Source organism: Heteronotia binoei, chromosome 13 (assembly GCF_032191835.1).
Source record: "Heteronotia binoei isolate CCM8104 ecotype False Entrance Well chromosome 13, APGP_CSIRO_Hbin_v1, whole genome shotgun sequence".
NCBI lineage: Eukaryota > Metazoa > Chordata > Lepidosauria > Squamata > Gekkonidae > Heteronotia > Heteronotia binoei.
The window spans coordinates 28,864,706-28,887,064 of NC_083235.1; the positions used below are offsets into that span (position 1 = coordinate 28,864,706).

Consider the following 22,359-nt stretch of genomic DNA (forward strand, 5'->3'; position numbering starts at 1 on the left):
AGTTACCACCAGCAACTCACACCTCGCATTCAGCAGCAACAATCACTTGGTACACAACAGTTGAGTCTGAATTCTCACATACCTGTAATAGCTGTGACATGAGACTTGCTACTACTCTGGATCTTTAGTTTGCCTCTCCTCCTTGCAAAACAAGTACCCAATTAGCAGAAAAAAGGATTTTGCCTCAGTGGTTTTCTCCCCCCAATCTTGCCCCAGGTTACTTGTGAGATTCTCCATGGAACCCATTGGGAATATGCCTTAGCTATTAACAAGTTTCAAAACACAAAGCAGTTTATACAAAAAGTTTTATTTAATACAAAAGAGTGGCTCATATGAATCACTTATAAATACAGCTACCCGGTAGCCATTTGATTTTCATTGAAAAATACACGGTATCCAAATTGTATCCTGCAAGAGAAGAAAAATAACCACCAAGTTATAATATCAAGATGATAGCATTAAAACACAGTTTTGGGAACACATTAGTTTTACTAGCAACCTCACGTTCACTTATCAACTAGAAACACTAAAACCCTTGGGAGACCACCCCAGCCCTTACACTGTCCTGACAGCTGTTGTGACTTCTTGGGTCTGTTTCTATAAAGCTACCCAAATAACTCCCTGCTTCATTCCACCCTTTCTCAAATGTTGGCTTTACCTTTTTTTTGAAAAAGGAATATCCACAGACATCCAGTTCCCACACAAGTGTGTTTTGATGCTGGGCAGCTCCTCTTCTCCTATAAAAAGGAAAGCCCATTAATTTCGCTTGGTATAAGCTCTTCATATTACATTCAACAAATGCCTCTCACATGCCTCCCCACTCCCCCCCTGAACATCCTGCCGCATTACAAGCAGCACAGCCAGTGCATTGAAATACTGGGCAATGTTTTTCAGCTGGCAAGACCACCCAAAGAGGGTGTTTAATAAAAGAGGCAATGCTTTCATTTAGGTACATTTCACCAGCCATTGTCATTCAAGGCCTGTGAGTGAATATTTTCAATCTTCCAATCAGCATTATGTTCTACCCATCTAAGGCTTGTATTATTACACAGCACTGGGCATAGTTATAAAGCAGTAGTTGAACTGATATTTAGAAGATGAACTCTCAGCCTCTGAGAAAGTTTAGCAGGACAACAAAACTGTATATGACATAAGTAAAATCTGTTCTTACCTACCAGTACAGTAATATAACCTTTCCTTCCTTCTGCGTCTGACTGCTAGTTTTAAGAGCAAGGATCCTTACTCTTGTCTGCCTCCTTCCGGTGGTCACTGAGCACTCCCTTCTAGTCAGCAGAAGCCTGCACCTGGCTTATCTGTCCACTCGACTCAACACACGTGTCTACTCTCAGCTGTGGTAGCGTCTGAGCTGGAAGCCATTCGGAGCTATGCTTGCTAGCCGTTCCTAGTAGCTCAACCATCTGCATGCCTCCTGGATTTGTAAAGCTACTTAGTTTTCGGTTCCTGGCGAGCTCTCCTCTGTTGTGGTTATGCTACCATGCCAAAACGAGCATTATTCCATGAATCCTGAGGTCTTGTCTCCCTCAATAGAATAAGGATCCACCTGCTATTGCAAACTCAGCCACATAAAACCCATCAGAACTAATCATTTTTGCAATCTAAATAAAGCCATTTACTAATTAGAAAAGAGTTATACATACACACACCGCTGTAACTTTAAGCAGGTTTTAGCACAAGTTCAATGGGTTCTAGTTCACAAGAAATTTGCTGTGTGCTCACATCTCACTGAAGGTCAACAGGACTTACAGTCCTTCCCACCACTATTTAAAGTTTCAGTTCCGGCTCATGTAACAGATAGAGAAAATAACTAGAAAAAAGATGGAGCCAGAAAATGGCATCCCACACTCCATTTCTATTGCAGACAGGAAATGTGAACAGGTTCCACTGCGGCTTTGAGGATTCAAACCATAAAGCAGGGGTGTCAAACATGCAGCCCAGGGGCCAAATCAAGCCCCGGGAGGGCTCTTATCAGGCCCTCGAGCAACTGGCTGTCATCCGCTTTCTTCTCCCTCTCTGCTTCCTTTTGCATCTCAGCTTGCTTTGCCAGGCTTGCTCAATTGCACAGGAGCTACAAAGCAAAACCTCAATTTTCTCCATTGGTTGAGGCTCCTCCCTCCTGGCCCCCTGGGGAGGGAGGGAAAGAGCCAGAGCTTCCTTTGCCCAGTTTCCTGGATCCCATGGGAGAAATACAAAGGAAGCACCTTTAAGAGCAACAAGTGCTAATGTTTTAAGCATGTTTTACTTTAAGCGGGTTTTTTTAGTCATGTTTGTCTGTGTCCTTTAAAAAGTTGTATTTCTGCTACCTAATCCTAAATAGATACACACATCCCCTGGCCAGGCCCGACAAGGTCTCATTTAGGTAAGAGTCAGCCCACATAACAAATGAGTTTGACACCCCTGCCTTAAAGGGAGCACTAATTGACATGCTCCTGTTCCCTCCTCACTGGGAGAACAACTGTTGTAAAGAAATACAAATATCTACTGAGAGGCTATGGCAGACCCATTTTATCATTGCTTTATTACTCCAGGGAGACGACTGATACTTTTGTATTTGCTTTGGAATCTTGCTTCCTGGTAGAAAACCTTAATCTAACCCTGATAATAAGAAATACATTTTGTCATCTGTGATGACTTTTAAAGCTTTTGCCCAATGTGTCAATCTAGCCCTGTTGCATTTAGTGCAGAACCTGACTTGATTCTAATTGTTCTACAGTGTTTCCCACCCCATACCATAGACTGGCTGCTCAACAGTTTCCTTCATAACCGCTTTAGCAAGTGATAGGTACTTTATGATCTCCTCCAAAATATTCACTTGGAATGAAAGTTTGTTTTGCCAGGAATTTGTGTCTCCTTATTACAATTTTAGGAGGACTCTCTTGTGAGAGTAACCCTTCCAAATTTGGCAATAGCTCCTGCAGCAGTGGAAATCCCACAACTTGTAGCAGACTGACTCTCCATAAAGCTTCAAGAAACTTTGGCAAGGCGATGATATTGACATGGCAGTTACAGTAACACCAGGAATTGATGGTCTAGGGCTGTCTACACTAGCAAGAACATCTGAATTTCAGCAACTACATACCAGGTAAGAAGCTCCTTAAAAGTCATTTAAGGTAAACAGAATTTGGTAGTAATCTGTCTCCTACTAATCTGCTCACCAATGTTTGAAAACTTCTTCCAACTTAAATGGCATTTCTCACATCTAGATGGAGAAAAGTTTCCAACTTCTGCTAAACAGAATGGTAGAATCCAGGCCAGAAAGTTATACTGGCTGCTGTGCTAGTTTGCAAGTGTGGACAGCCCTGCCATAGTTTTTTAACACAGCATATCAAAAGGATCCCAGCCCCAAGGCATTGATGCTGTTTCAAGCTAAAGCTGCACACCAGCCATACAGCTAAAATAAAACCCACATGTCAACTTACAGTAAACTAACTTTACACAGCATGTTTAAAAAAAGAGACACATTTATTCAGCGTCATGATCAGTCTATTACAGTTAGCAATCGAACAGCATGGGTGTGGAAAAATTAATCTACATAAAAGCCCTCGTTGGAATGCTTTGCACTTTCCACAGAACACAAAAACTAAAATATCCTGTTATACAGTTAGTCACAAATACAGTCCTGATGTTTGCCAACAAGCGTTTGTCTAACACATGTCTTCATGAGGCAGCTCTACCCTGCCACAACTGTGTTTGGCTGAGTTCACAACTGTGGTAACCTGTAGCTTCCCTGTCACTTCTCTGGCTCTCCTCTCCTGCTAAGCTTTGTTTCCTGTTGAATAATATGGAATAAAGTTGTTAATCTAAACACATTGACACTCAAGGCTACAATCCAACAGCAAGTTTGATCCCACCGACTACCAATCCATTCATTAGCTTTTAACATCTGTATTTAAGTCCAAATATGCTTAAGCTACTTGATAACTTGCTCGGCTACATTTAGAATTATGGTTTACAGTACATTGGTACTGCACAGTCAGAGAGGGTTAAAGACAAAATCCTTACCGAGGAATTAAAATCTCCTTCCGCCACCGTAGCTACTGCCACTGCCAGAGCCACCATAGCCACCACCTGTGGGGGGAAAGAAAAGACTCCAGGTTTCATGCACAGAAAAATGGGCACTGAAGAGTGACAGGAAGATGTACATAGGTAATGGGAATAGCTCAGCAGAATGAGAAATACTACTTAAAGGAGATGTACAAATGGTCACAGAGCAGAGATGTGCATGAAATGATTACCAGAGGAAGAAAAAAGCAGATATAGGAACACGTGATTGAAAGCTGCATCTGTCGAGTCTAACTGGTTGTCTCCAATGTGCTTCTAGATTATAGACGTAAGAGTGCAATCTTACACATGCCTATATTTTGTGGAACTTGGTGACAAAGCAGGTTGCAGTTCTTGCTTTTGTTCAGCAGTACTTACCACTACTTCCACCATATGGGCCTGAGCTCCTGCCTCCAAAATTTCCACCTTTCATGGGTCCAAAGTTTGAAGACTGGTTGTTGTAGCTGCCAAAATCGTTGTAGTTTCCACCTCCTCCAAAGTTGCTTCCTGAATAGAGAATCATTTTACATTGTCTTTTATTATAGAAGGATCTTCACATTTCAGTACACTAGGATCTATCCTCCATTATGTCCAATCAGCATAGATGTATTTAAGTTCAACAAGCAACTTGATTGTCATCTCCACTACATATTATGCGTTACCTCACCTTAGGTTTTTCCTAGGTGGTCACAGTGAGTGGCACACTATCTAAAGTTTTCATGAATCAAAATAAATTACCTCATCAAGATATGAGCTAGATTTCTACCTTATTAACCTAAAACCTTGAAAAGACATACAAAGGACTACTGCAAGGAAAAATCAAAGCAACAATATTCAACCAGGTAGTATTTACAAAACCTTTGCTCTGTTTTGCTTTCACATCAATACAGCCTATTCCGAAAAATATGTACAAGTTAATTTTTTTTTTAAAAAGAACCCACTGCAATGACTAATGTGTTAAATTTTCAACACACATGCAGTGCCTCAGATTAATGAGGATGCTTCCCCTCCTCATTTATTACTGAAGACCACAGGAAACATTTGCTTAACTAGATAATGTGATAATAATCTCTTGAAACTTAGTTCTGATCATTTTCTTAGTCTTAGGAAATTGAGCAAGACAGTTGACTAAAATTCATATACAGCCTCAACTGATTCTTACCAGTGCCAATGCACCCCCTCACCTTTCTGCTGTCACCGTACATACACCTCAATAATGAACATCCAATCAAATGCTAAAAAAGCTCCAGATCTCAAAAAAAAAAAAGAAAAAAAAAGAAAGAAATTATGCTGATACCGCTGTTAAAAGTTATGGCAGATAAAATTAGTGATACTTACCACCACTGCCACCGCCAAAACCTCCTCCTCCATTGTTATAGCCATCATAGCTACCACTACTGCCATAACCCCTGCTTCCTCCAGAGTAGCCAGGGCCACTGCTTCCATAACCTGTAGGAAGGTCAGACATGTTCTTGGATCCACTGGAAACTTCTGCTGGTGGAAGGGATTTGTCAGCAGAGGACGGCTTTTTCCTGCCCACCCCGCTGGAGCCCAAACTGCTTTTCCCAGGGACTAACAACTCCCAAGAAACTGTGTATTGGCAAAAAATGACCCCCAACGTGGACATTCTTTCTTCGATCTAAACCAAGAATGGCTTTTTAGTTCCCATATGAATTAGACTGCTCAAATACTTTTGAACTTACCATCATTGCCAAAGCCATTATAGCCATCTCCACTACTTCCATAGCCACCTCCACTGCGACTACTAAAGCCACCTGAGAAAAACAGATTCAGTCATTAACATATTCCCAACATGTAACTCAAATGGCGGGCTACCCCCAAATTAGCTCTATTCTCAAGGAAAAGTAGCATGAAGTAGCATGGGAAAATTAGGAACTAGCCTGTAAGTTACATATTCCTCTACCCCTACCCTGGGAATGATCCTTGGTCTGTAGTTGCTAGCTACTCTCAACCTTACAAATAGCACAAAAGCATGTTGATAGATTCAGGTGGATAACAGTTTATCTGCACCATTAGAACAGAGTTTGAGTCCAGTTGCACCTTTAAAACCAACCAAGTTTTATTCTGGGCATAAGTTTTCACACGTAGGGAAATTTTTTCAGAAAAGCACACTAGCAAGACTGACTGCAATCAGTAAGGCTAAAGTTCAAATCCTCACTCTTCTTGAAGCTCACTAAGTGGTCATAAAATTCTCAACCAAGCAAAAGTCTAACAAAAATGCCCATGTACCCTTCTACACCCATATATTAATACTTTAAATTAATTACCACGGCTACCAAAGTTGCTGCCACGGTTGAAGTTGTCACCACTGCCAAACCCACCTCCTCGGCCACCACCAAAACTGCCAGAACTACTACGACCTAAGAAAAGCAACAATCAGTGATTCTGAAGCGAACCTACGTCACCGTTCTGTTTTTTTCCATCAATTAAACGAAAGTCACCTCTCTGGCTGGATGTTGCGCTGGCCATTTCCTGCTTTGACAAAGCTTTCCTGACTTCACAATTGTGCCCGTTCACAGTGTGGTATTTCTGAACTGAACACAAAGAATAAAAATATCAATGTTATTGGCAGATGTTTAGCCAGAAACAAGCCAAAATATGCTTACAATAAGACACTAGTATACTTACTGACTATCTTGTCCACAGAGTCGTGGTCATCAAAAGTAACGAAAGCAAATCCCCTCTTTTTGCCACTGCCACGGTCAGTCATTATCTCAATTACTTCAATTTTTCCATACTGTTCAAAGTAGTCCCTCAAATGGTGTTCTTCTGTATCTTCTTTAATTCCGCCAACAAAGATTTTTTTCACAGTTAAGTGAGCTCCAGGCCTTTGAGAATCCTACAATAGAAAACAAACATACCGCCATCTTCTCAAAAAGGCAGTTAAGGCAACACCCACTGAATTAATGGAAAAATTGTAACCAAAGATGTTTAGGATTAAGCTATAGCATACTGATCCTAGGCATATCTCTTCAGAAGCTACTCAAGCTTTGGACCAGATAGCTAAATAAACAGGAATGGTGCTTCAGACCTTCAGCTTAGAGAAAAGAAGCATAGCAATTTATTGCTTTGGTTTTTTTTTTTTAAAGTCACATCTAAGAACATGTTTTTGGATTTGAAGGAGAAAGCAATCCTTACCTCTCTAGATACAGCCCGCTTTGGCTCAACAACTCTACCATCTACTTTGTGTGGCCTGGCATTCATGGCAGCATCAACCTCTTCTACTGTGGAGTAAGTCACGAATCCAAATCCCCTGGAACGCTTTGTGTTGGGGTCTCTCATCACCTAATAACAGCAAAAATCAGATCATATGCTCAGTTTATTAGTCCTGAGACTACATTCCTCAATCCTTTTGTAAAACTAAAAGCTATTAAACATTCTAGTACTACTGAACACTTACCACACAGTCTGTAAGTGTGCCCCATTGTTCAAAGTGATTGCGAAGGCTTTCATCCGTTGTCTCAAAGCTTAGGCCACCAATGAACAGTTTGCGAAGCTGTTCAGGCTCTTTGGGGGACTAAACAGAAGTAAACAAAATGGAATCAGAAAGACTCCCAATATATATATTCGGCACATCTGAGAGTTGGCATTGTTGGACAGCCTCAAGAAACCCTTCTGAGAACAAGCAAGCAAGCATCTACTTGTGCCATATTTTAACAAAAGTCTATATACAAGATAGCATCTCCCAAAAAAAAGGAGGGCACAATTTTGACACAGCAGCCACTCATCCACCCCTATAGCACTTCAAGCGCCTATGCCCAACCGTCTTGTTGAGCTTTCTAGAAATTTGAAGTGGTACTGTACAGAGTCCAACCACTGACACATGGCAAAATAGCTCAATTGGATAAATAAGCCTACACAGAATTCATACATTGTAAAAATAAAGGTATAACTACCCTTTGTATTTATAACCATTGTGGCTTTGACTGGAAACAAGAAAATTATTTTTTGTTTTTGTTGGTTTGGTTTTTAAAAATATTATTTCTTTCTGACTGTGACTCAAAGCAAATTCAATAAATATGAAATGAAATTTAATTATTCTTGAAGTATAGCTGTAACCATTTCCCCCCCAATTGTTAAGTCCCCTTGCAAAAAAAGGGCGTGCTCTATGCAACAGCCATATTTGAATAATTCCAACAAACTGTTACACAGCTTCATAAAAATTAGTGGCTGACATAAAGCATTCAGAAAAGTGACAAAGAATGGGAAAGAAAGCAAACTATTATTTAGTATCTGTGTTTAGACGTCATTACACGCAGAACTATTCATAATAAAAACATTAGCTTCCATTTCAAATTCTTCGAATCCTGTGCACACTTACTCGAGAGGAACCCCGGTGCTCTGTGGATTTTTCCATGTAATTACGCATTACTCTCTTCACACGAAAAATTACTTAAAATAAAAGCGATTCGGAGCACTGAGCTATATCATACAGAGAAAAGAACCCACAGACAATGCGAGCAAGCACGTGGCACACCCCAACCCCCACAAAGCTCCAAAGGAAGTGAGGAAAAGGGAAGTGCGCAAGCATCTGTTAGCTTCCCCTCCCCCCACCTCATCGCGCAGGCGTTAGCCAAAGAACAGCTGGGAACGCCACGCAGTGTAAAAATGGCGTCTCCCTTTCGGAAACTAATGCGCATGCGTAACGCGCAAGTAACGACTGAAAAAGGCCCAAGAAGTAACGAAAAATTAAAAACCACAATCAAAAATTACGATATTAAAAACAAAGCAACACGCATAATATAAAAAATACAGACATTTAAACTTATACCTTCCGATAAGCCGGTATCCCGATTAATTAGCGTACGGCAAAAAAAAATACAGAACTCCACAAGCGAGAAGAATTACAAGGTACTTATACAACGAAAAAACAACAAGGCCAAGGCCACATTCTTACCTCAGACTTCGACATGCTGGCGATGGTAATCCGACGAGGCCAAGCCTGACTCCAAGACGAACGACACTCCCTCCCGCTACTGCCGAATTAGAAAGGGAGCGATTCACTCCTGCGCCGTCGCCTCAATATCAGAGCCCGCCCCTTATCCACTCGCATTGGTTAGTCGCTTCCTTTTCGTCGCTTCTCATTGGACCAAGGCCAAGTCGCTCATCTCTCATTGCAAAATCGGATAGGGGGCCGCACCTGCTTGTCGTTTTTTCCCGCCCTCATTCGCTTTCCATTGGTTAGTTATTTTTAACACCCTTCGCTTAATGGGAACATTTGCCCTCTTTTTAATTCGTTGCCAGTTACAGGCAATATCGTCCTCCGCTACAAATAAAACTTTGTTGGTCTTAAAGGTCTTACTGGACTCAAGCTTTGTTCTATAGTTTCTCTGTGATTGAGTAGTTGGACATTTATTTTTTATTCACGATTGGCGGAATCACCACGCCCAGTCTAGGATTGGCTATTCATTTCTTCATTCATTTTAGCCTAGACAGAAATGAGGCCCAACGTTTATCATCCGTAACGTTTAGTATTTCCTTCACTTGAGGTAATAAAAATGTGTAGTAAGGTAGAAAGGCAAACTAACTTGCCACCAAACGCTACAAAACACGGTGAGGCGTGACCTCCCAGTGTGCGCATGCGTCAAGAAATGTGGGGCGGGTGAGACGATTGCGTGCGCCTCACGGCAGCGCAGTGAAGCTGGGAAAGGGCGGAGGGGTTGGCGCGTGCGTATTGAACGGCTATTTTGGCGGGCGTTGCGCAGAAGCGGCGGCTGTGAGGGGGTACAACCCAGGGAGGGGGAGTTGGTTTCGTCTGAAGCCCGTTACTTTCTTCAGGTGAGCGATCACGGAAAACGATCTTGATCGATGGTGCGTTACCGAGAGCTTGCAATTTCAGAGGGGAGGGGGGCGTGGTCTCGGGGTTAGGAAACTGAGCCGTGAGGTACCGTTGGAAAAGGGGGCGGGGCATGTAGCTCGGGGCGGGCCATGGGATGTGACTGACAGCGTATCGGGTCGAAGGTTGAGACAGTTGAAGGCGCGGGACCACGCGTAGAACGGCAGGCGTTTCTGCCAATAAAACAACGAGGTTTCGACGGGAGGGTGTAGCAGTTTTCTTTGACTGACATTCAGAGAACCCAATGGATGCGCTCTCAGCCACTAGCGGTTTGGAGTATAGCATTCCTTCAGGGTGGAATGGGGGTGGGGGGGAGCTGCAGGGTTTCCCGCCATGAGCCCTTGGAGGGAGATGTTGGTGTTCTTCTGCGCCTCATCCCGTAACAAACAGAAGGATCTTTTCATTCCTTCCTGCTAGTGATTTTCAGCCCCGTTTCCTAGGGACTGTGGTCCAAATAAATCTGTTGAATTTCCCTGGAGTAAACTGTATTGGGAGCGTTGGAGTCTGCACTGTTAGCTTGACTGGTGTGTGCGCCTTTCCTGTTACAAGCTTTCGCCTCTGGATCCCAAGCCTCCTATTTTTATTCACTGCCTACTCCTTTCTCCTCTCTTATCTTTCCCCGCAGATCTCTCTCTCTTGCAGGTCCTTTTCCGTAAACCTTTGTCAATATGAATTGTATTGTTAGCTTCATAAAGTCTACCATTCTTGTACAGGGCGCTTCAGAGTTGCAAACCCAAACCTTAGAGCGGGAGTGGCCAAACTGCGGCTTGGGAGCCAAATGTGGCTCTTTCACACATGTGTGGCCTCCACTGCCCTCTTAGAGAAGGCATTTCTTTCTCTTAATAATTTCTTCAAGCCAGTCAGCAGCTGGCTCTTATGTGGCTCTCATGTTAAGCAAGTTTGGCCATCCCTGCCTTAGAGCGTTGGGAACTCAACATTGTCATTAACTTGTAATGATATTTCCTAGCTTATTGCTTGTCTTGTCTGAACCTACACACAAAGTTTGGTATTAGAGGCTTTAAAAAAATTGAGGACACGTGTGGTACAGGAATGGGCCTATTCAGTAGAATGTAAAGATGCATGTTCACATAATTTTGCAAGATCTGGTATTGACTTGTGATGGCTCTGTTGCTATTCTGTTGTCCTGAAAACCAGATGAAAACATAAGAAACAATGATTGTGATTTGCTGGTTTAATGGCCCTATTTGCCCTTGCAATAATTCTGTGGGATAGGCAAGCGTTTTATTTAAAAGTGCTATGCTGAAGGAGTAAAGAGATGGCACATATTTCATTATTGATTATGGATATACTGAAGAAGACTGAGATGTTTCTATGTGATTGATTCTCCAATTTTATGGGAAAGCATGTTCAAAATTTTTTAAAAAGTAATGCTTTGATTCTCACATGTATTTATGTAAAGAAATGTCTTTGTTCAGCTGATTAGTTCCTGGATGTACTTAATAAACCTCTGCTTGAATGTATAAAATAGGGTAGTGATACTTCCATACAATTTCCCTTTCCATTTTACTCACATTTGGATCCTTTTGCTGAAAGTCTTTTCAGCAACTGTAAAGGAATAAATATTTTAATATAAATAGCGTGCTGTTTTTAAAAGTAACCTTATCGAAGAAAGCAGAGTTTTTATTAAGAGTTAAAAAGTGCTTCAAATGGATGGTTTTAGACCTAGCTGCCAATACAAAGTATCTAGTCTAATATAAAATATTTAGTCCAGTGATGCTCGCAATCTGAAGGAAAAAATGCCTTGTCCCTTTAACTGGAGCTCAATCTGTGCAAATAAGCCACTGGAATGTGTTTATGGCATGGAGGTAAGTAACATGACCTAGTAAATAATATCCTGAAACTGTATTAAAGGGAAGACACACCACCACCACCACCCCCGGTATTTGGTTGACAACCCCATTCTTAGTGTAGTACTCACAAAGATGTTTCTTGGGAGCCTTTTTGCTTCTTGAGTTTGGGGAGAAAATACAAAGTCTTTAATGGAACAGGGAAAAAAGATGTTTCCCTAGCAACTGACTAACTAGTAAAGCAGTGAACTTATCTCAGGCAAGTATGTCACATCTATGTCTTTGTTTGGCCATGAACATTCTTCTATTTCTGGGCATGGCAATATTTTCCACTGGCTGCACACTAAGAAAATATCCCAATTTCTTTGGAAACAAAGCAGACTCTCCTCACCCAACCCTGGCTTTCTCCCACAATTGGAGCAGGAGGTGCTTTGGAAGAGACAGAGGAATTGCTGTTGCATCTGCATGGAGTTCTCCATCTGGAAAGCAACCATCTCCATTACAGGAGAACAATGTAATCTCCAAACATTTTGAGGAACCTAGTAGTATTTTGTGATTGTAGCACCATCCACAGCAGCCATTTTGTGGTAGCATTCATTGCTTTCTCTCCCCAAATTCAGACAACATCCATGGACTTAGCAAGTCCCATGAAGAAAGGGAATGAAGAATTTGTTTGTACCTCAGAGTATTTATGATTTGATGTGAACAGGGGACTTTTGTATCCTTCTCAGAACACTGTGCTTTACTCCCCTACCTCCCACCCTGCTGGGCTGAAGAGAAGGACCTGAAGGCCTGTTTTGTTTGCAGTAGTGTGGAACCTGCACTGAGGCTTGCATGCACAAGTAATGAAATAATAATGCATGCCTTGTGGTATGTGCCTATCAAGCAAATTAGTACAATTCCAAGTAAGGTAGGAATTATAGCCATTTGGGTACTGAAAAGATAGTAGTTGGCTTCCAATCACCATTTAATGAAGACTGATTTAAAGGAGATGTTTGGCACTTAAGATAATAGTGCAGGATTTCATCATCATCGCTTATTTTAAAGTTTTTAATCCAGTCAAATCCCCAAATTTCCTACAATAACGAGGACACTCCATGGGATTGGGTAAGTGTTTGTTGTAAGGATCGGGATACACTGATGCTGACATTGCCAAGTAGTGTCGAAAGTGATACATAATGGCACAGGTTCAGATTGTATACCCTTGCAATGATTGTTAAAAGCATGCCTGAATTTAGGGCATGAAGAATTCAAATTTAGTGGCTACAGGTCATTCACACACATTCACTACATAGCTTTCACCTAAACATCCAAGGGAGTGAGCAATGACCTTGGTACCAATATATCTCTCATCTCCTAGGAGGCCAAGCGGGTTAATTTCTGGCCATACAGCAGACTAAGCATTGTTATTCATTCCACATTTTACATCAAAAGAGAAAGAAGAAACACAGCAACAGAGATAACAGGAAGGGGACTTGACAACTGCACCCTCTAGAGTGGTGTCTAGTGGCAGAAATCTAGCATAAATGGAGTGAAAATGCTGAGTATATAGGGCCAGTGCTGTTCTTTCTTGACCCTTGCACTGGGGTGTTTTTGCTTAGTGTCTTGCTGAAGTCAGTACCTATGTAAACCTTTAAAGTGCTTTTCTTTGTAATATGGATCCAAAGCTGTTTACCACTGTATGAAACTCTATAATATCACTTCAACAGGTGTCACCTCTCTTTGCTCCCACACATCCCCTTTCTGGATGGTTGGGGCAGGCTCCTCTCTGCTCCACAGTTGCCAGCCCAAGCACCAATCAGAATCCTGAGAAGACCAAAGTTTATAAGTGTGAACAGAGCCATAGATAATGAGCTATAGCTAAGAATCTTTGGCAAGCTCTGGGCTTTTCGAAGTACCTGAAAATGGGTGGGGCAGATGCTCAGCAGATCTTTCCTAGCTGGCCAGATTTCCAAAGAGAGTGGGGAAGAAAAGAGCTCCAAATAACATTCTAGGGAGGGAGAGCTCTACTTGTCCTGTTTTTAGGTGACCACCTGCACAGTAGAGATGATTAGAAGGAAAAGGATGTACAGGTAGGGTTTGAGGCTGGCAGGTAAACAGTAACTTGAATAGCGATGTTTACTGGTAGCGAAGAGGTAAGGTGCATGGAAGTTTGAAGAGACAAGATGAGGGTGCTGCAGGGTCTATTTCAAAAAACTGATGTTACTTGCCAAACAGAGTTCTACAGAACCCCCCTGTTTTCAAAGCTCTCATAGGGGCTAGTGGACTCTTGCAGTCAGTCTGATAAGCACTGGCACTGTAGTCATTTTGTATTGGGAAACTTTATTGATTGGGACAGGATGTATTGATTTAAATCATCAAAGGGGAACAAAGACCCGGGTAGTCCAATCCAGACATAAGTGGCTGCCGGCCGTTCGGGTGGGGGCGGATCTACAGTGCTGCTCGTTGATTTCCAAAGGGGGGACGTTACGCCATGCTGGGAGAGGGAAGAGGGGCCCAATGAGCGAGAGAGAACCCGTCGCCATGGTGATCCCGCCCAGGCGCACGCCATTGACCTGCTGCCAAGGCGGGGGTGGGGGAGGCGCAGGCTCGTGCGGGACCATGGGATTGGCCAGCCCGTTGCACGTGACTGGGCGAGGGGGCGGAAAGCCCGCGTCTGAGTGGCTGTCAATCCCCCCACTCCTGCTTGCTGTCAGAGACGATGCCAATGGCAGGCTGGCGGGCAGAGGCATGCGCAGACAAGCAGGAAGTGCCAAGTGTAGGAGTTCCCTGTCCTAGACAGCGACTGGAATGTGTGTCTGGAAGCGGCCAGACCAAGTCCAAAAGACACCACCACCTGGAGCCCCCCCCCCGGTGTTGCCCTGCTGCTGCCCCCTGCTATGTGCAAGGAACACTCCCCCTGGGGGCCGCAGAACTCAGAGTATGAGCCGCTGGGCATGCATCCACTTCAGCAACCCCCCCAAGTGCCCAGTGCACAACAGCCCTGTGCAGTCAGGTAGGCCGTCAGCCCAGGCAGGCTGGGGAGCAGAACCCCCCTCCCCTGTCCAGCCACGCAGGGGGCAGCGTGGCAGCTCATAGCCATTCTCCCCCCACCCAAGAACCAAGTCTGCCCACCCTCCCAGGCATTCCCTCAGAGAGGGCACTGCGCCGGGAACGTGCAGCAGATGCCAAGCAGGAGAGACAACAGAGGGCACAGTTCAGACTTTATTTTTCTGGAACAGAGTGCAACAGTTTCCCTGGTGCACACTGGGCAGTCTCGCCGTGGGCGGGGCTCCATTCCAAGCTGAAGGCAGAAGCAACTGAGGGAGTGGGGGGGCCGTGGAGTGACACATGGAAGCCTCTGTGTTGGAGTCCCACCTGCAAAACATAGAGATCAAGAACACCTGCAGGGGTGGCAGCTGGAAGAGCAGGTTGCGTTTCAGCCAGGCGCTCTCTTAAAGGGACAGTCTCTGACCCACCTCCCCGCATCGGAGCAGCTGCCACCCCCCCCGTACCTTTCCAGGGGTTGGGAATGCGGCAGAAGGAGGCAGGCAGCAGCACAGAGGAGTGGGCTCAGCAAATGCCCCCTGCTGGAGCCACCTGCCTGGTTCATGTGCCAGGGACGCTCGCGCACCAAGCAGCCAAGAGCGAGGGGAGGATAGTGGGGGTGCACAGTGAAACTTACCCAGCCATGGGCGACAGTCCTCGCTCACATGCAGAATTTCCGCGAGCCCGGAACGTCTGGAGACCTGGAAACAAGAGCAGTTAGCCAGTTAGCAGTTAGCCCCAGGGGAGAGGCCTCGCTCTCCCCTGCGCAAGTCAAAGATACTGTCAAAGCTACGGCGCAGTGCAAAATCCGTCACCAACATTCCTGCATGTCCCTCATTCTAAGTCCGTATGGCCGGGAGCTCGCCGGCAGAACTTCCCACCATGCGCTCCTCTCCCTAACAACTGAGTTGTGTGAGGCAGAGCGGAAGTATTTCTGGGAGGGAGGGGATCGTGATTGGGCGCTGGGCTGGGGGCTCGCCAGGCCAAGGTGCGAGGGGATTGGTGAAACGATCATGCCACTCCCTAAGGGGTTTGCGAGCTTCTGCAGTGGCAGAGGCAACCTTTGTTTTTAGTTTCAACTAGTGCCTATGGGACATGCTGCTGTTTTTGCAGGTGCAGCGTTGCGCCTCTTGGAGGGGACGTGCCATGGCCCAAACTGCTCAGGAAGCCGCCTAAGCCTGGCTGCGCCCCCAACTCCATCCCCTCCGTCTGAATGCCGTGCTCCGCCTGACTTCCGCCCATGCTCAAGCACAGTCCTCAGGCACCGCTGCCCTCAGGCAGAGTGGTGCTCGGGCGGCCCCCCACCCACGTAACTCCCCTCCACTGTGGTGGCGCCGGTCGTACGTCAGCGCAAACCCTGCACCCACATAGCGGCTCGTCCGCTCCCAAAAGACTCCCCCCCCCGGGATTGTGCTGTTAAATGCAGTTTTCCATTTTTAAATTAATATATTTCATGATCAAGCATTCATTTTAGTGTTTGCTACACAAAGTACACACTAGTTTGTAATTATTCATATAACCCAAGAGCATAATCTAAAATCTTTGGTCACAAGAGTTGTTTTCTTTGCATTGCTGAGAGATTTCATCTTGGTTTTCTGTACACGTGGAAGGATACTAAGCAAGATTCCCTGCCTTAGCCCTAAAGTAAGATCCATTCAACAAAGTGGGTTCCCCCCCCCCCCACAGTAAACATGCATAGGCTTGGGCTGTAAATGTCCAAAAGCAAGAGCTGGTAGTTTGGGCAAAATAGTATTTTTCCATGAGATGGAAAGTAAATGTCTACTGTTGGTTTTGTAGAATCATAAGTATTCATAATAGCATTAAGATTACTTGTGTGGGTTTAATGGGTAATCTTGGTGCGATATAGAATAGTGGATCCTTGTACTTGTGGCTTGCTAGTGCTTAGGAGGAAGTCCATACAGCATGTGAATGTGCATACAGTCATTAAACTCTGAAGTCTGATTCCTCCCTCTTTATACTCCTTTATAGCCTTTACTCAGTCTGTTTAACTGGAGATCATGAGTTGGTTTAAGAAGTTCAATACAGTGGCAATCAGATTTTGGTTTGTTTTTTTATTAAAGCTTTTAAAGAGTCAGTTCTTAGTACTGAATTTGTAAAAATTCATCCTGTTGCAGGAACAACTCTCCCAGCTATCAGGGGATAACTGGGCAGGCTTATGTCTTTAGTAGTTGAGTGATTAGCTCTTCCACTTTCATCCATCCCCCCCCCCCCAAAAAAAAAAGAATACCTGTAGTTGTATAAATTGAGAACACAAATGGGGGGAATTTGGTGATGGTAAGTTCAGAGAAAGGACATGTCAAATGAAAACAAGCATGTTATACAAATAACCAAGGATGAGAACAAAGATTTTTACAGTGTATTGCTAACCTTGTTCATTAAGAACCCTTTTAGGTGTTCCCACTTGGAACAGGCTGAACCTTTACTCCTCCAACTGCGGATGCAAGGATAATGCACTCTGTATAGGTAAGTAAGGGAGAGAAATCCCATACTTTATATGTTGAGTACTGCAAATGTCTCAACCTTTTCTGCCCCAAAATGTATACCAAGTGTGTATTGAATCAGCAATTTTTTTTCTCCCTCGAAATTGCTTGTAGTAAGTACGTACAGTGCAGAACCCCCCCCCCCCCCTCCCAGGATAGTGTAGCAGATTGTGACCACATTGTTGGTGTGATGCCACACCTGTACAGCTGCTTATGCAAGCAGGGAAACAGGGAGCACAACCCCCAGCTACTGCAATCATGTTTTCTGCTCCCAGCAATTGTCACCTCATTTGCCTTACAGAACAAGAGATCTACAGTGCAGCCCAAACAGAAACTCCACACAGAGTCCCAATACAACTTCCTGAAAGTAAGTACTGTCCTAGTCTCCCTCAACAAGGGAATCCCTTTATGTTGGAAATGGTGATCTGTCAGAAGAAGGTTCTGATGGTTACGGATCTTCCCTCCTTCCCCTTCAGTCAGTAGAGTTTCTGAACCTGGGAAAGTTTATTTGTGGGGTTGTGGATGAAAAGGCTGCAATAAGGAGGGGAAAATGGGTGAAATAATTTTCCTTACCCTTTCTGTCAGCAGAGTTCCAATTTTGGAAGAGGAAGAAGAGAGCAGTTTCACTTCCTCCCCATGTTAGTCCAACAGTCTATGTGGCTGTTAGTCCATGTGGGTCTTACAGTCCTGGGAATACATTTTCTTATGACTGATAAGAAGTGCTGAGGGGGGAGAAAGTGGGGGAAATCTGCAATCCCTGCACTGGGTCCAGCTGAAAGTGTGAGAATGCCTTAGGGGTGGGTAGCTACGGGAACTAGAAGAGCTCATTTGCAGAGTGCTTGGGCCCATTTGCTGTCAGTTACTGCTGTTACTGGCCTTGTGTCTCTTTGCAGGTAGCCTTCCAACTGGGTAGAGGCCAGGATTGATCCTGTTCATGTTGCAGTGCCAACCACCTGCTGACCTAGCAACATTACTAAAATTGAAAGTGAGTGTTCTGTGGGGTTGCCAACAGTCCTGTTCTAGTTTGGTTCCTGCAGTACTAGAAGCTGCTTGACTGACAACTGTTTGATCAATGCAGTTGTCCCACTCGTGAACATATAATGGTAGGTGCGACTCCACCTGTGATTCTGCAGTCTCTTTGTGCAGGTTTTGAAGGTACACTAAGTTAGCAATCTCTTTTATCTGACTGCCATTCAGAAAAGTATTCCTGATGTTGGTCAATAAGTGCTCAATAACGATCAAATCCCATCCCATGGTCAGCTGCCTCCCAATCTATACCCATTCTCTACTTTTTAGTATCATGGCTGCATTCAGCATGGCACTCCCAAGACACTGTTTGCATATCTGCACAGTTGTGCTTCAACAATGCAGTGGCAGGCTTCACGGGAAATTTCTAAGCAAAGAATTGGGGTCTGAAACAGCCTAGCAGTACAGTCTTTCTGCTGTCTGTTATATATGATAAACCACACAGTCTACATGATGGGAAGCGGAGGCACAAAATGAGGGTTGTTGGGAGAAATGGCAGCAGGTGGTGGTAATAAACCTCAAAAATGCAGCAGAGGGCAAGCTCCATGGAAAGCTGCTAAGTAAAATGATGGAGCAGTGAATCAGCATGAGCAGCCCTTCCCAGTTAATTGGGCCTGATGGTGCAAAATCTTAGCTGTGGCTTGGATTCTTAGGGCTGTTTAATACTTAGCCCCGTGAAGCACTTGAAACAGGAACTATGAACATGCCAAGTTTGTTGCTCACAGTGCTATGTCTCTCTTGTAGGCTTTTGTTGTCCAGTTTATAGTTCTGGTTTTTGGTGCTAGGATTGGAGGGTTCCAAGTGTCTTGTGATTTGTATCTTTTTTCCTGCATGTGTCTGGTCTTTGTTTAGACTAGAGGATTGATCTGCAGTGTGTGAGATGTGGGTTCTGGTCCTACCTCATATTTTTGCTACAGGCGAAAGTGAGTTTTGCCTTATTGATGGTTTTGTCCTTAGTGGGGTTGAACCCCGTCCTGTGAGATATTGGGGAAATGACAATAACTGTGAGTGATTTAGGAGCCCTGCTGTCTGTCCCTCTTATCTTTCTAAAGACTGTTTGCTAGGACATTCTTCCCTCCTAGGACCAGATCCATTGCAAGAGAGGCTATATCTTTTCTGACAGGGTTCTGTCTGCTAAGTGAGCCGGAGATGTAGGATTGGATCAGTGATGTTTCCTTTCTTGTGTATTCACTGGTCAAAAGGGAACACATTTGTTGGGTGGGATTCATTCAGCATCTGCAGAAATCAGAGTGGTAGGACGCTTTCTGGGACTGCTGTGGTCCTCCCTGTAGAAGAGGGCATTGTTTCCTATATCTCTTCCTTTGCTGTGCTGCTCTTTGTGTTCATGAGGGCAGGGTGACATGTACCAGCATTACCATGCTTTTGGTTGACTGCTTCTGTATGTGGCTGGTATAGACGTTCTCCTCTATGATTGGTGAGTATGGGCAGTGTCCCTGTAGATTTTCCTGCTGCTCTATCCTTTTTGGCATTGGATCCTTCAGCATTTCCTTACTGACAAGATAACTAGCTATATTGTCCTGGACCAGCATTGGTGTGCTGATGTCCATGGTTTATGATTCAGCTATTAAGTGATCTAATTCCTTAGACAAATCCCATGCTTCAGTGATTCTCTATCTATACAACAAAACTATTATGAAAATGATCAAATATTTTGGTGCAACCTAGATTTCATCTGATTACATTTAATACAAATGCAAACATCCTGATTTTATAATGAGAATGCCTATGCACATTAAAATAGAAGCCAATTAAGTTAGACTAAGCAAATTGGCAACTATCATTTATGTATGTATTTTTCCTCACATTGTAACTTTTATCTAGTTATTGTATATTGTCTTCCCCAGCATGCTGCCTGAACACTTCCTGAACAAACAGACAGATCTGCTTATTAACTGTCCAGAGCTAATTTGAAATATGTAACTGAACGTTTGTATTCCTGATTTGCTGTGCTAATAAAATCCTTTTCATATCCTAAAAGAAGTATTTCAGTAATTTAAGTGACTGAGCTGGAAATGACTAGTGATATTACTATATCTGTCAAAAGAATGAGTAAGTATTTAAGAACTTAAGCATTTTCTCGTTTTGCAGGCTAGTTTACATTTTGCTTTTAAGTCGAATGCTTAAATCTTACACAGTGCTTAAACATCAGTGTTGCTTCTCAGCAGGGTGGCTGGTACTGATTTCAGGATCAGAAATGGCCATGGTTGTGTCAAGGCAAAGATCATCTTAAGAGAATTTTCTAGTCTGTTCCTGTGGAAGCTTAAGCTACTTCATTGTTCTGCATAGTTCCCTGATTTACTGCAGTTGCAGGGTAACTCTCACATTGGCAGATATATGCCAAGGTCATCCATTCAGGCCTGCTAATTGAGCTCACTTAGTTCAGCTGTGGATTTGTTATGGGAGAAGGGCTTTCTCTGACACCTGGAAGATTCCATGGCCAGTGTCCAGTGATTGGTTGAGAAGGTCAAGAGGCTATGGCCTGCAGTTTTTTTTAAAAAAAAATAAAAGTAGTTACTGAGGTGTTATCCTTAAGGCCTTACCCTTTCTTCTCCATGCCTCTAAGTGAGAAGAGGTGATATCCTTAGGCCTTAACATTTCTTCTACATGCCTATATGCTGCCAAGAAGACATCTGTATTATGCTCAAGGGCTCTTTGCTTCCAGAGCCAACTGTGCTGTGCTTTGACTCCGGTAAGAGGTAACTAGTTAGCTTTCTTGTATATTTTACTGCCAGAGGACCATATGCCTTGCTTTTGTGGTTTTTTCTTTAAAAAAATTTAAATAAGGCTTTTTTTTTTTTTTTTTTTTTGCTTTATCGGTTTGTGTTACTTGGGGAGTTTCTGTGACAAACTCCAGGTACAGCTTGTTTATGTTATCACACCAGGGCAAGAGCCTGTCCCAGCAGCTTGAATACTGTTTTTAGTGCTTGGTAAGGGCGGAGAACATACAAAATGTAGGAGTTAATTTGCATTCATCCTTTTGAGATGGAAGTATTTGTGCTTTTGCAAAAGAGAAGATAGATTGTTCCAGGAGGTCCCAGGATGTCTGAAACATACAGGAAAAAACCTAGAAGACAGCTTTTAGAAGACTGTGCTTTCTTTCTGGTGAATATTCAGGTAAATTTGTGGAGGAAATAACTCTGTCAATTAAATTTAATGTATTCACACAAAATTTGTGAACATCCATGATGCTCCATACACAATTATATATCTGTGACTGAATACTTGTATTATGTAGACATTTGCTTGCTCATTCTATAATGGGTAGAATGATCTGTAGTATCTCTCTTAACCTGGTAAAGATTTTGCTCTTCCTGAAGCTTTCCATCTTGTCTGAAAACGTGCCGACTAACATTCATATTTAGATAATGCAATAAATCAGAAGCATTTTGATCTACTCCTAAGATAAAATTTTGCATAATTGTTCCAGGAATACATAGTATAAACAAACAGTCATGTTTCTTGTGATTTATATATGGCTGTTAAAATACAAAATGGCACCACTGTCAAAGCACCTCTGAAAATCAGATTTGTCTGTCAAGCCTGAATTGATTTGAAAGCAACCCAGGTAGTTCTGCGACAAGTATTTCTCATTTTATTATGCCTCCAATTAAAAAGTTTAAAGAACATATTGGTCTGAGTCTGGAAAGCCCCATTTATCAGAGTACACTTCTATTTTGAGGGGAAAAGGCTGCTAATGTTCTTATTCAGGTATGCTGCATTTAATTCTGCACAGGAGCAGCTGTGACATTCAGGGTCTTTTGGATTTTGACCCCTGTTTTGGTGAACACCAAAAAAATAATCTCTAAGAAAATATTGTGTAAGGACACTCACAGAGTTAAAATGTGTGCATAGTTTAGGGCAGAACTGAAAGAATCTTATGAAATATGTTCTCTTTTGGAGTGAGCTTCATAAGTCAAAGTTAACTCAAAATGTGTAGTATGAACATTTTTGAGTAAAACTGCAGCATTTGGTAATGATTTGTCTACATACAGTGGACACACACCAAATGTTTTCAAATACAAGTTTACATGTGAACGATTTTGATAACAATGTTTTCAAC

General features: G+C 43.3%; 2 protein-coding genes across 3 annotated transcripts in view; one reads left to right on the forward strand and one right to left on the reverse strand.

Moving 5' to 3' along the window:
- Positions 1–3,461: 3,461 nt before the first annotated feature.
- Positions 3,462–9,147, reverse strand: HNRNPA1 (heterogeneous nuclear ribonucleoprotein A1). Of its 2 annotated transcripts, none has more exons than XM_060252609.1 (11): positions 8,978–9,147; positions 7,481–7,597; positions 7,219–7,365; positions 6,709–6,919; positions 6,522–6,614; positions 6,348–6,440; positions 5,763–5,834; positions 5,398–5,508; positions 4,441–4,566; positions 4,021–4,086; positions 3,462–3,787 (listed from the first exon to the last, which is right to left on the reverse strand). In XM_060252609.1, exons 1-10 carry the CDS (start codon positions 8,990–8,992, stop codon positions 4,028–4,030), a joined length of 1,044 nt encoding a protein of 347 aa, XP_060108592.1. In that variant the 5' UTR covers positions 8,993–9,147; the 3' UTR covers positions 3,462–3,787; positions 4,021–4,027. The 2 variants fall into 2 exon arrangements, with proteins under 2 accessions (XP_060108592.1, XP_060108591.1); XM_060252608.1 differs by having other exon boundaries at positions 5,398–5,550.
- Positions 9,148–9,653: 506 nt separating this feature from the next.
- The window catches only part of CBX5 (chromobox 5), a 64,391-nt gene continuing 51,685 nt past the window's right edge, over positions 9,654–22,359 (forward strand). The window contains exon 1 of the mRNA XM_060253501.1: positions 9,654–9,858. The gene's annotated coding sequence lies outside the window, so the exon portion shown is untranslated. The remainder of the gene's footprint in view (positions 9,859–22,359) is intronic.